This window comes from Muscardinus avellanarius (assembly GCF_963383645.1).
Source record: "Muscardinus avellanarius genome assembly, chromosome: 13".
NCBI lineage: Eukaryota > Metazoa > Chordata > Mammalia > Rodentia > Gliridae > Muscardinus > Muscardinus avellanarius.
This window is the reverse complement of record NC_137799.1, coordinates 76,582,955-76,596,891: the sequence shown is the minus strand read 5'-3', so window position 1 is coordinate 76,596,891 and position 13,937 is coordinate 76,582,955. Positions and strand designations below refer to the sequence as shown.

The window sequence follows — 13,937 nt, the reverse complement described above, 5'->3', positions numbered from 1 at the left end:
TCCCGCGAGTAGACCCCCATCTCGCGAGATGCATGCCTTTAAAAGGAGAGCCCGCGTCCTCTAGCTTCGGACAGGCGCGCGGGCCCCACGGTGCCTCGCCCTGATCCCCGGGAGAGCCGTGCCATTAAAACTTTATATGCCACGTGTACCGGACCTCTCTCGTGTTTTTCACACTCCGCCGTACTCACTTATTTTTATTTTACTCGCATTTAATTTTTTATTTTACTTATCAGATGGCAGCATGGCACCTGCCCACTGCAAGAAAAGTGATTTTTGGAAGAACATCCCAGAAGAGATCAGAAAGTAATCTGCTCCTGCCACATGTGCTCAGGAATTCTTAACAACATACTCTGTAGGAAAAATATTTGGGGTATGTTGGAGGGAGCCCAGCATGACCAGGCCGGTATGCCCAGCCACACATCCCCGGGGCCTTGGTGTTCCTGGCCACTGCACTCCTTAGCCACGCTGGGGTCTGTGGTATGCTCGGAGCAGCAGATCCTGCTGTCTGCCATGAAACTGTGGGCCTTCCTTCTCGGTAGGGAGATAAAATCCATTGCTGCTAAGTACTCAGGCTCTCAACTTCTTCAAAAGACACGTACTGTTTCCTTTTATTAAAAAATATTGAAGAGGAGAGACCCAGATGACGGTGATGGTGGCTGCCAGTATTCGGGAGAGGCAGACAGATCCAATCCAATCTATCTTGAACTTTTGAAGAAATTTCCCCAAAAGTAGTCTGCTCCTGTTCTACATGCTCAGGAACTCTGGACAACATACTATGTAAGAAAAATGTTTGGGGCGCGTCAGGGAGCCAGGTCAGCCGATGCGCTGCATGTTCTGGGAGACAACAGCTCTCATGACCGCTGTGCTCAGAGCAGTAGAATCCGCTTTCCATGGCAAAGCCATGGACCTCCGCCTTCGGAGGGAAGACAAAATTCATTGCTACTAGGTATTCGAGCTCCCAGCTTTTACAAAAGATACATACTGTTTTCTCCTACTTAAAAAAATATATATGTATATATACAGCCGGGCGTGGTGGCACACTCTTGTAATCCCTGTGTTGGGAGGCTGAGACAGGAGGATCGCGCAGGTTCGAAGCCAACCTCAGCTGGCTTAAGAGACATTGTTTCCAAATAAAATATAAAATAGGTCTGGGAGTGTAGCCTGGAGGTAGAAGGCCTCTGGGTTCTATCCCCAGTACCACCAATAATTAATAATAATAATAATAATAATAATAATAATAATAATAATAAGCCAGGCATGGTGGCACACGCTTATAATCCCAGCATTCAGAAGGCTGAGACTGGAGGATCAGGATTCGCGGACAGCCTCAGGTACTTAGTGAGGCCCTCTGCAACTCACTGAGACCCTGTTTCAAAAAGAAATAATAAAAAATAGGGCAAGGGATGTAGCTCGGAGGTCAAATGCCTCTGGGTTCCATCCCCAGACCCTCAAAAAAAAAAAGTATATATATAATATATGAAAAAATGGGAACCTCTAGTTGACCTGCCCATAGTGCCACAGTGACAGAGACCAGAGTATGCCACACAGCGAGGCTGGCACCAGGGCCAGCGAGGCTGGGATAGGAGCCTGCTGAACAGTGAGGTTGGTGCTCGGGCCTGTGAGGCCAGGACTGCTGCACAGCAAAGGGCCAGCATTGCCCTGCAATCATGTAGTCAGGAAGCACTTGAAGCTGCTGCTTCCTCACCCCATCTCTCAGCAGATCTTTAGATCCAAGTGACCTCTATTAAAAAATTGGGTGTGAGTGGATCATCTCATCAAAGTCACTCACCTTCTGGCTGTCATGATTTCAGCAAATGAGAAATAATGTGGAAAAAAGAGTAGGATTTCCAAGGAAGAGATAAACTGTAATTGATCAGATGTGGAGAAGTAGAAACTCTACTACATTATTGGTGGGATTGCAAATTAATGCAGCCACATTGAAAAACAGCATGGAAGATCCTCAAAAGAATGAAAACAAATTTACCATATGACCCAACAATACCACCTTTAGGTATCTACACAAAAAAAATGAAAACCAAACTACCAAACCAATGCATGAGTATCTATGTTCATAGATGCACAATATTCCCAAACTATGGAACCAGCTAAGATGTTCATCAGCAAATGAGTAGATTACAAAACTATTGGATATGTACACAACGGAATTTTACCCAGCCAAAAATTAAGGAGAACAAAATTATGGCATCTACAGGGAAATGTTACAAAAAATAAGAAATCAGATGCTTTCCCTACTATGTGAAAACTAGGGAGAAATGGGTAAAAGGAGGAACTCTAGTTGAAGGGGCCCTATAGAGGAACAATTAAGGTGACCTATCTGAGGGGATGGGAGGGGGGAAGATGCAAACTCTTTAAAGCACATGATGTACTTAAACATATCAGAGTCAATCACTAAACCAAGCATGGGAATGAGGGAGGTGGAGGGAATGGGATGGGGATTGGATAAAGGCTAGTTGGATGATGTACGCATGTATATCTCCACAAGTTTTTTATTCCATTATGATGTTTGACTACAATGCACCAACAAAAATATATTAAAATCTTTAAAAAATAAAGGAGAGCCAGGCATGGTGGCGCATGCCTTATAATTCCAGTGCTTGGGATGTTGAGATAGGAGGATCACAAATTTAAGGACAGCTTCAGTAAGCAGTGAGACTCAGCAACCGAGTGATATCCTGTTTCAAAATAAAATAAGGCTGAGGGTATAGGTCAGAGGTAGGATCTCTCTGGGTTAAATCTCCAGTACTGCATACACACAAATAAATTAATAAAGGAGGGTTAAAGGTGTAGCTCAGAGGTCCAATGCCCCTAGGTCCAATCCCCAGTATCCAATATATATATGTATGTATGTATGTATGTATGTATGTATATATATATGTATATATATGTTTATATATATACATACATATATAATTTCTTATTTGTATATGTTTATGGAAAGAAAGCATAGGAGAGTGGACCATCCTTGGCCATCACTCTTATATGCCTTCACTATGTCACTGTGTTTTGAGCTTCTCAACCATTTTATTCAGTGTGGGTATTGGCCCTGTTTACTCATCAAAAAATGAGAATTAAAAGAAATAACTTGCCCAAAGATGCATAGCTAGTAGATGTTACCACTTGGTTCTTCCTTATCCAATATTAGGGAATCTTGCCTTTGACAGATTTTAAAGTTTATATTATAAAGTTTTTAGTTTACACAGTAATTTATATGTATATATTATTAAGTGTATGTTATGTGCGCTTATATATATTTTGTGGGTTATTTGAACCACTTGTACCCAACTAAAGTTTATCATAGGTTCCTGATACAAGCAGGGATTTGAGCCCTTGAGCAGTCTCATTTGTATGGGAATACGAGTGACCAGCATCAAATTCTTCCTCTACCATTGCCTCACCTTACCAAGTTTCTTTTCAGAAGGCTAAGGTTAAACTAGTACTGTGCATAGAATGCTTAGCACATTCTATGCACAATCTATGCACAATCCTGCCTGGCTAGTAGTAAATGCTTCATAAATGCTATTTACTTCATCATGTTCAATCCTTGCCTTCTCCATTTTCAATTACACATAAAGGCCTGTAGCTTGGTGGTAGAGTGCTTGCCCAGCATGCATCAGATCCCAGGTTCAATTCCCAGCACCACAAAAAAATATAGAAGAAAGAAAGGGATAAACAAACAGGAGTTGTATTTCCATTTTCCTTGGGCGACTAGCATAAATTACACCGAAAAGATAAGCATGGCGGCACACAGTTGTAATCCCAGTACTTGGGGGGCTGAGACAGGAAGATTGCAGGTTCAGATTGAGCCTTGGCAACATAGCAAGGCTCCCAACAACCTAGTCAGACCCTGTTTCCAAGTAAGAAATAAAATTAGACTTAGGGTGTAGCTTTGGGTAGAATGCTTCTGGGCTCTATCCCTAGTACCAAAAAAGAAGAAAAAAGTTACACAGAAGTTACAAAAGATAAAGATAATTCATGCCTTCTATGTTATTTGTAAATAAATAGTAAATAACATCGTTCATCTTTTTGTTAAATGAGATATTAGTTTTACTATTTGAAATATATATTTGAGTTCATCTACTGACCAGAAATATTTTTCTCAATCCTGAATATAAAGTATTTTTAGAAAAATGCCACAAATTCTATTTGGGGGAAGGATACTTGAACTTATAGTAGAAGATATTGACTGCCAATAATAGTTACTCATGTCCTTTTTTCACTCTATTATGTGAGAATGCAGAGTCCCATTCAGTTACTGAAACCTTTGCTATTCCCTTTTCTTTTTCAGAAGATGAATAATCTTTCATTTAGTGAGCTCTGTTGCCTCTTCTGCTGTCCACCCTGCCCAGGGAAGATTGCTTCAAAACTGGCGTTTTTGCCACCTGACCCAACTTACACACTGATGTGTGATGAAAGTGGAAGCCGTTGGACTTTACACCTATCAGAACGAGCAGACTGGCAGTATTCTTCTAGAGAAAAAGATGCCATTGAATGTTTCATGACAGGAACCAGTAAAGGCAACAGAATTGCCTGTATGTTTGTGCGCTGCTCACCCAATGCCAAATACACTTTACTCTTCTCACATGGAAATGCTGTTGATCTTGGTCAGATGAGCAGCTTTTATATAGGCCTGGGATCACGAATTAATTGTAATATATTCTCCTATGATTACTCTGGATATGGAGCAAGTTCTGGGAAGCCAACGGAAAAGAACCTCTACGCAGATATTGAAGCTGCTTGGCTTAGTCTTAGGACAAGGTAAGTCACGATTGGGAATTAATTTTCACATGTTAATTAAAATTATACCACATAAGAGCAGACTAACAATTTATTACACATGTCTTGAACAATTATATAAAAGTTATATTTACCATTATATAACTAAATAGCTTGCACTTTTAAGTTTTATGTAATAACTAAAAAAGTTTTTTGACAGTTCAGGTTTGTATGTCTGTGTTAATACATGTGTGTATATGTGATTTTTGTTGTCCTAGTTGTTAAATCCAAGGATAAATGTTTGGTGTTATAAACTTTTTTATTAGAGAATAAGATACATACATTTATTCAGAATTGTAGCATTTGAGGGAATAAAGGAAACAGTGTTTTAACTAGACATTTATTCAATCTGTCATTTTTTATTTTTTATTTAAATCCTAAGCCATGTTTGCATTATCTTATATAACTATTTCTCAGAAGATGTGGTTGATTGAGTGATTGATTGATTGATTGATTTTTGTGGGTGGGGATGGAACCCAGGGGGCATTCGTCCTCTGAGCTACACCTCCTAACCTATTTTTTATTCTTTATTTTGAAACCAAGTCGGACTGAGTTGCAAAGGGCCTCAGTAAGTAGCTGAGGCTGTCTGTGTACTGCGATCCTCTGGTCTCAGCCTCCCGAATGCTGAGATTACAAGCGTGTGTTACCATGCCCGGCTCTAGAAGATGTGATTTAAAGAACCTTATTGGAACAGTTTTTAAAGTCTTACTTTAAGATGAGATTTTACTTTACAAACATGGAGCATTTATTTCAAATTAATTAAAAAAGGTAATGTTATGATAGTTAAGGAAATTTTCTTATTATGTCAGTAGTCCTTTGATTTTTACCAGAGAACACATTTTGGGGGTCTAGAGATTGCACCCTTTGATGCAAATGAAAGTTCTTTCAAGTTACTAAGATAGTTTTTTTTTGTTATTTTTCAAAGAAAACTTTACTTATATAGATTTCAGTGTATTTTATCATCAGGCAAATTGGTATACAAATAGAAAAATCTTAGCTATTTCTAGACATTGATAAGCTGCCTGATGTCAAGTAATTTTGAAGATAGATCCCAGAGAAAACTCACTGTTTCTAATTTAATATTCAAAATTTTAAGTTTATGCCAGTATTTAGGAGGCTAACACAGGAGCATCACAGGCTCAAGGACAGTGGGTAGTAGCTTAGCAAAACCTGCTTTCAAAACAAAAATAAGGGCTGGGAGTATAGATCAGTGGCAGAATGCCCCTGGGTTCCGTCTCTAGTACCACACACAGACACACACACACAGACACACACACACAGGCTACCTACTTTTCAGACAGTCGTTTGAATATAGGAAAACAACTGACACAGGTATTTTTGACTACTGAGATAATTTAATTATTGAGATAATTTACAATGCCATAAGGATTACGTTTATAAAGTATAACTTTAGTGAAATATTTGTGAACTATTTTAATCTTGTCAGGTATTAATTTAAAGGAAACTTTCTAAAATATTTCCAGAGTTGATAAATCTTTTTAAATACATTTTATGATCGATGTTAATGAAAAATGGCAGAACATTTATCCCACATACTATTGAAACGCTTCTATATTTTTTTTTTCGTTGAATCCTTGAACCCTAAATACAGGGTTCTAACTCTTCTTGGGAGTCTTGGAAATTTTTACTTTTTTGAACCTTTTTCCTTATCTATTTAATAAAGAGATATAGTTTATATAACCTCTAAGATCCTTTCTAATTCTGGAATTTTGGTCTCTAAAAGAATGTATATAATTAGAATGAATATATTTCCTTCACTTGAAAGTAAAATATTAAGGCTTGAGTGACCAGGAAGAGAGAAATAAATAATAAACCTAAATAAATATTGCTTGACTGATTTCCTTTTCAGGAAAGTTGGATATCTCTACTAATCCCAGTTTCTCACTTTCTGGTAGACCAAGATAAAATAAGGGCCTGGTATTCACTGTGCAGTTCTTGAGCTCTGTGAGCTCTCGTGGAAAGGGCACTGGACTGAGAGTCAGTATACCTTGGTTCTAATTATAAGTCTATCAGTAATTTACCGTGACTTTGAACATGCCATTGAGCATCTGAGCTAGATCAGATGGTCTCTAAAGTTCTTTTTAACTCCTATTATTATGAAAATATTATTGCTTAGAGTCCTCTAATGCTTAATTAGCAGCTGTTAATTACCAATACTCTAGAGCCTTGCCATTGCTTGCTTTAGCCCAAAACCCTATACTGACCACCAACCATGCTACTGTTAGGCTGATGCAGTAGTGCAGTCATGATTTGTGCTGATGCAGTACATGTTCATCTTCTCATTTCTTCATCTCAATGTATTTTACATGTATTTTAAAGAAAAAGACTTTTCTGAGTTAGAAGCATTTAAAGTCAGTTAGGAGTAGGTGGAGCCCCACTTCTAGTTTATATCCCAAATGTTTGTGTAGGACTGATTGGAAGAAACTGTGGAGAGGTGTCATTAACTAGATAGTTTAAATTATCTGTGATTCTGAAAGAGAACACATGAACAATTTGCTTTGCTTTTTCCTAGTAAATATTCAAATTGCCAACAGTTCTCTTTTTCAAAAGACTAGAAGGCACTATGAAAAATGGCTCTTAACTACCAGAAATGACTGCTTTCTGCCTCCTAAGTACAAGGCATAGATAAGGTTACCCTACCCCTTCAGCCCACACTCATTATTAGTTCTTGTAGCACCTCACCCACACGTGAAACTGTTCACAGTTGGGATAGTTATTCTGTAGACAAGGGTTCCTGGAACATATAAACCCAATACATATTTATGGAGTCAGTCAGTGTGTGTGGTACTGGGGATGGAACCCAGGGATATTCTACCTCCGAGCTACGCCCCAGCCCTATTTTTTATTCTTTATTTTGAAACAGGGTCTCACTGAGTTGCAAAGGGCCTCAAGAAGTAGCTGAGGCTGTCCATGGACTGCGATCCTCCTGTCTCAGCCTCCCAAACCCTGGGATTACAAAGCATGTTCCACCACACCTGGCAAGTTCACATATTTAAATCTGTAACAGAGTTATAGGGGGGAAGCCAGACAACAGTAAATATTCTTTGAACATCAATCCATTAAAATAGTGATATGATACTCTACCATTAGTCAACAGTATGTCAGATTGAATTACCAGAGCATAATTTTTTTCTTAAGATTTAAATTTTGAAAGATCTCGGCAATTATTTTTTAAAAGATAAAAACTGAACACGAAACAAGCCCTGAATATAGAGCTTATTGTAGCATTAAAAATGATGGTGATAGCCAGGTGTAGTGTTGCCTACCTGTAATCTCAGTACTTGAGAGGCTGAAACAGGAGGATCACAGGTTCAAGGCCAACCTCAGCAACTCAGTGAGACCCTCTTTGAAAATAAAAAAGAGCTGGGAGTATAACTCTGAGGTAGAATGCCTCAAATACCCACCTCCCCCCAAAATGAGGATGATGGAGCAAGGATCTATATCTCAGTGGTAGTACACTTGCCTAGTATGTGTGAAGCCCTAGGCTCAATCCCCAGCAACCCCCCACCACCACCATGTTAACAAAGAAACTTAAATTTTACATATAAATTAGTTGGCATTGTCATTTTAATGCAAATCTTTAGAAATGATAGAAAATTTTCCTTCCAGTCTAACTTTTTTTCCTTACTTGGCAAATTTTGTAGATATGGCATTCGTCCTGAAAATGTGATCATATATGGCCAAAGTATAGGGACAGTACCATCTGTGGATCTTGCTGCTCGGTATGAGAGTGCTGCTGTGATTCTTCATTCTCCTTTGACCTCTGGAATGAGAGTTGCTTTTCCTGATACCAAGAAGACCTACTGTTTTGATGCATTCCCAAAGTAAGTAGCAATGTTCAAAATAGTTCAATTCCCAGGAAATTTTGAGGGAATTTTTTTTTTATTTAAGTCATTAATGATACTGTCCATTGAGGCATAAGCTTCTGTCTTACATATGTTGCCACATAAAGATTGTGAAAAATTAATTTGAAGGTGCCTAGTAAGGAGTCTAGAGTGTTTGAACAATAGTAATCCACATGAAAAATACTAAGTGGCTTTACCCTAGACTGGTACTAGTATTGCAGATAAGAGAAGTGGTTTGTATATAAAATTGGCAGAACTGAGTGTCAGATTGAATGTGAGATGCTGAAAAGAAGAACTTGAATAAGACTCCCAGGTTTCTGTCTTGAGCTTCTAATGGATGAGGAATAGGGAGAGGCAAGAATGAGTGACTAACTACTAGTTAATGATATCTAATTTACAAAAAAGTAAATTGTAAAACGGTGTCTACATGAACTAGAGTATTGCCACTACACCATCAGCAAACATTTAGTGTCAGATGGATTTGAAAGAAAGTAGTCAGTCACTCTTCATGCTTCTCCAGACAGGAGGTAGTTCTCACCTGCTGCTCTTAGGAGTTGGGAAAAAACTGATGGCTTGTTTTCAGAGAGGGAGAGACAAAGAGAAAGAAGCTGGCAAATTTCAGTCTTCTTTCCTTTCCTTAGTTGGCAACAACACAAAGATTTTTTAAATTATTTTTGATTTTCATTATTGGCCAGAAAGTGGGTCGCTTTCGTAAAGAAGCTTATGAGAGCATGTGATGATAGCACTAGCAGAGGGAGGCTGGAGGAGGATTTTGTTTGGTTTGTCCTTGTGGTGCTGGGGATTGAACCCAGCAACTTCTGTAGGCCAACACCGTTCCTCTACTGTGGGGCTTTATTTTGGTTTGAGTTTATTTTTGTTCTGGATAAAAAGGATTATATTCATTTCATAACTTCTTTTAAGCTTAATGGTAAGAATTAATATAGGGAAGTAGTTGAGTTGATACTATTGCAAACTTAAGAGTTCTCTCTAGCTCCCTCTTTTGTGACTGGTATACCAACAAAAAGAACAGCACAAACTGTACATAAACTATAATAGATCATGCCCATCTTTTTTTTTTTTTTTTTTTTTTTTTGGTGGTACTGGGGGTGGAACCCAGAGGCTTTCTACCTCCGGGCTATACTCCAAGACCTTTTTTATATTTTATTTGGAAACAGGGTCTCACTAAGTGCTGAAAGCCTCACTACGTAGCTGAGACTGGCTTCGAACCCGTGCAATCCTCCTGTCTCAGCCTCCCAAGCGCGGGGATTACAAGTTTGCGCCACCACACCCGGCTAGATCATGCACTTTTTAATTTTTAAAGTTTTAATTCCTCTGCTGTTAAGTATCTTTCTGGTTGTATTATTATAGCAGATAATACACCCAACCATTTTTCTTACCAAATGTAGTTTTGAACCATTTCACTGATTAATTTCTTGTGAAATACCCCTTAATCCTTTAATGGTTACAGTGTCTTATCTCAGGCTTTTTTAAAGATTAGATTGTTTGTAAGATTTCATCTCTGTATAGTTTCTGATTCTTCCACAAGTTTCTTGTCTAAAATGTTTATTTTGATCTCTAATATTTTGAGGTGTTCTCTTCTGATATGTAATAATTCTTGGTACCTGCTTATATGTTAGAGTGGAAAACTAAAGAGTTAATTTGATACAATGTACAAAAAAAAGCTCTTTGTAAAACTTCCCATTAGAAAATGAGCTGGGCGTGGTAGCACAGGCTTGTAATCACAGCATTTGAGAGGCTGAGACCTGAGGATCATGGTTTGCAGACAGCCTCAGCTACTTAGTGAGGCCCTTTGCAATTTAGTGTGACCCTGTTTCAAAATAAAGAACAAAAAATAGGGTAGGGGTTTAGCTTCGAGGTCGAATGCCTCTGAGTTCCATCCCCAGACCCACCAAAAAAACAAAAAAGGAGATGAAGGCTTGAGCTGGGAGTGGTGACACACCCTTTAATCCCAGAATTTGGGAGGCAGAGACAGGAGGATCATCACAGTTTGTGGACAGCCTCAGCTACCTAGTGAGGCCCTTTGCAACTCAGTGAGACCCTGTTTCAAAATAAAGACTAAAAACACAGGCTTGGGTTGTCACTCTGAGGTAGAATGCCCCTGAGTTCCATCCCCAGTACTGCAAAGAAGAGGAGAAGGAGGAGGAGGAGGTCTGGTTGTCAGCTCTCTAGTACTATTACCTTAAATTCTGGCAATCCTGAGGCCACACGCCCTTCATTCTTGGGAGAGGGAAGCTACTAAACTAGCTGCAATTAAAAGGTAGAAGGGACTTGGGAAACAGGGGCCTGACTATATTTTGTGAGTATGCGGTGCTAAGGATTGAACTTAGGCCTTCTACCTACCCTTCAGCCCTATTTTTATGTTTTATTTTGAAATAGGGTCTCACTAAGTTGCTGAGGACCTCACAAGGTTGCTGAGCCTGGCCTCACACCTGCAATCCTCCCCAAGTACTGGGATTATAAGCATGTGCCACCACGCCTGAATTCAGATTCTCTATATTCTACACTCACCTCCATCCCCATTGCAATTTCTTAGCCTTCTAGGAATATTCTCTATTTTTTCACTTTATCTTCTGCCTCCTTAAAATTGTGTATTTTCTCCTGTCCTCTTAATCAATTATCGTACACATTCATTTACTTTCAAGCTCAAAAATATTGTTATATTAACATTCTCCTTGTTTCTGTGAGTTTACACCCTCAAATCAGAATAAAAATTAGAACATTTTGCTGTTCTTACTAAGAAATTAGGAAGAAGAACATGGTAAGTGCAGAAAGTGGATAAAGTTAGTGTATACTTGAAATAGCCCTTGGTTTCCTCTCCTTGAAACCTAAGATTATCTGCGCTAAGAAATCAACATCTGTAGAAAGATGCCACAGGCTGATAATGTAAGTGACTGCACTGAAAGAGCAGTGCCTACGGGCAGCCTCCTCCTGTAAACTTAGGTAGAACACAGGCTTATGACAACTTCAAGTCTTTCTCAAATTTAAGATACCCATCTCTTGAGATTCAGACAGTTCTGATATTTCTTGTTTTTGTTCTGTCTTTAGCACAAGAAAATTTGTTTCTTTTTACAGAGTTAAATTATTGAATCTTTTCCCCTCTTTCTCTTTTCCCTATAGTATTGACAAAATCTCTAAGATAACCTCTCCAGTATTAATAATTCATGGAACTGAAGATGAAGTCATTGACTTTTCACATGGCCTCGCATTGTTTGAGCGTTGCCAAAGGCCTGTGGAGCCTCTGTGGGTTGAAGGAGCAGGACACAATGATGTGGAGCTTTATGGACAGTACCTTGAAAGGTTGAAACAGTTTGTATCACAAGAACTGGTAAATTTGTAAAATACTGTGTAAATTTTGCATACTGGGTTTTCTTTTTTTGATGAACTGCACTCTTTGGTAAATAACATAAAACCTGAAAGTTTTGTTTGCAAATCATGTCAGTTGCCTTCATAAATGTACAGGTAAATGATTTGTTAACAGACTTAATGAAGGTTTTAATTACCAGAACTAGAACTGGAAATAACAGTATCATGCAGTCAGGCTATATAATTTATATTTTTTCTGTGAATTTTTTTTAAACATCATGATGAGTACTGTATGAAATTTTAATTAGTTCTATAAAATCAAATGCTGTAAAAGTATTGCCAGATGCTTTTGCATATCAGAAACAAATTTATAAATATTTTTAAAACATCTCAATGTATTAAATCTTATCCTGGTATACAAATGATGTAATATTCTTTCAAAAGCTGTATATCTAAAGCAATTCAAGTACTCAAACTAAAATAAACTGTAATATATACATGTATATATATGTATATATATATTAAAACATGCAAGTTAACTAGTTTACCTAAACCCTGTTGTACAGGGATAAGAGGCTTAAATGGTTCTTTTATTGTAAAATACATTGAATTTTCTGTACTCTCTGGTTATAATACATTTATCCTTAAAAAATGAAGTAAGTCTTAGTTTTTATGCCATCTGTTAATCTACCAATTAGTTACCTTGTAAATGAGAAGTCATGACAGCACCAAATTTTAACTAGTTTGGGATTATAAGTTTACTGTGAGGCAACTATGTAAACTTTTCATTTAGTTATTTGAAAGGCATTTAGGGTTTCAAGGCTGATTTTGTATGCAATGTTTTAAGTTTTGACTAATCTCCTAGAATTATAATAATCCTCATAACTTGAAAACCTGAACATCCAGTAGTTGTCCCAAGACCATAAACAGACTGGCTATTGTGTCCCTTTTCACTTTGGCTATTTTTAAGAATAGGATCTATTCTTTTGGATTATTCTCTGAGAATTTCAGGGATTCACTCCTGAATGCAGGAGATAAAACATTTAATTCATAAGTTTTATACTATCCAATATAGTAAAAAACAAAGCTCACACACAAAAACTAAGTTGCCTTTCCTTGAATGAATTCTGCCTGAATAAAACAATGAAAGAAAAACAAAAATAGAAAAATGGTATGTAGTCTAATTTGTAAATGAATGAATACTGAAATAATACACACTGTGGATATCTTTTAAGGCCTTATGTAGTTTTAATTGTTCTGCTTGTTCTGTGGTTATGTCTAAGAATATAGTATATGACTCTCTTCAAAGTATATCAAGTATTGTGAATGCTTTGGTTCAGATGTGTCAAATTAACAGTAAAACAACAAATGTACCACTCAGGTGTGTGCTTGTTTGCCTTCTTTCATGTTCCTCTCCACACTAAAGAGTGAAGAGATGACTGTTAACTTTTATAGGACATAGTTCTAACATTTTCTAAATTTAAGAAGAAAAAAATTTTATAAACATATTACTTGAACATATTAATGAGGTTCATTGTGATATACATGCAGATGGCATGCACTGATAAAATCAACCCTCCCTTTTCCACACATATCCTTCCCAATCTTTAGTAGTCACTGTTCTACTTTAGGTCAACTTTTTTAGCTTTCACCTGTGAGAGGAGATGTGGCAGTACTTAACTTTTTGTGTCTGACTTATTTTACTTAATGTCCTCTAGTTCCATCCACTTTGTTGCAACTGAGGATTTTTTTTTTTTATGGCTCTATGTATAATACCCCATTGTGTGTATATAAATTTTATCAACCCATCTGTTGATGGGCACTTAGGCCAGTTCTGTATCTTAGCTGTTGTGAATAGTGCTGTAGGAAGCATGAGCATGCAGGCATCTATGATATCCAGGTATTTATGCAGGTTATCTGTGATATCCAGAACTGGGATAGCTGGATCCTATG

The 13,937-nt window shown here is 37.7% G+C and overlaps 1 protein-coding gene across 1 annotated transcript; it reads left to right on the top strand.

The window, feature by feature from the left end:
• Window positions 1-4,309: 4,309 nt before the first annotated feature.
• ABHD17B (abhydrolase domain containing 17B, depalmitoylase) lies at window positions 4,310-12,018 on the top strand (the record flags this gene model as incomplete). The annotated part of the gene is made up of 3 exons (XM_080708598.1): window positions 4,310-4,776; window positions 8,460-8,639; window positions 11,799-12,018. The coding sequence occupies 3 exons, from the start codon at window positions 4,310-4,312 to the stop codon at window positions 12,016-12,018; spliced, it is 867 nt and encodes a 288-aa protein (XP_080564724.1).
• Between the last annotated feature and the right edge of the window lie 1,919 nt (window positions 12,019-13,937).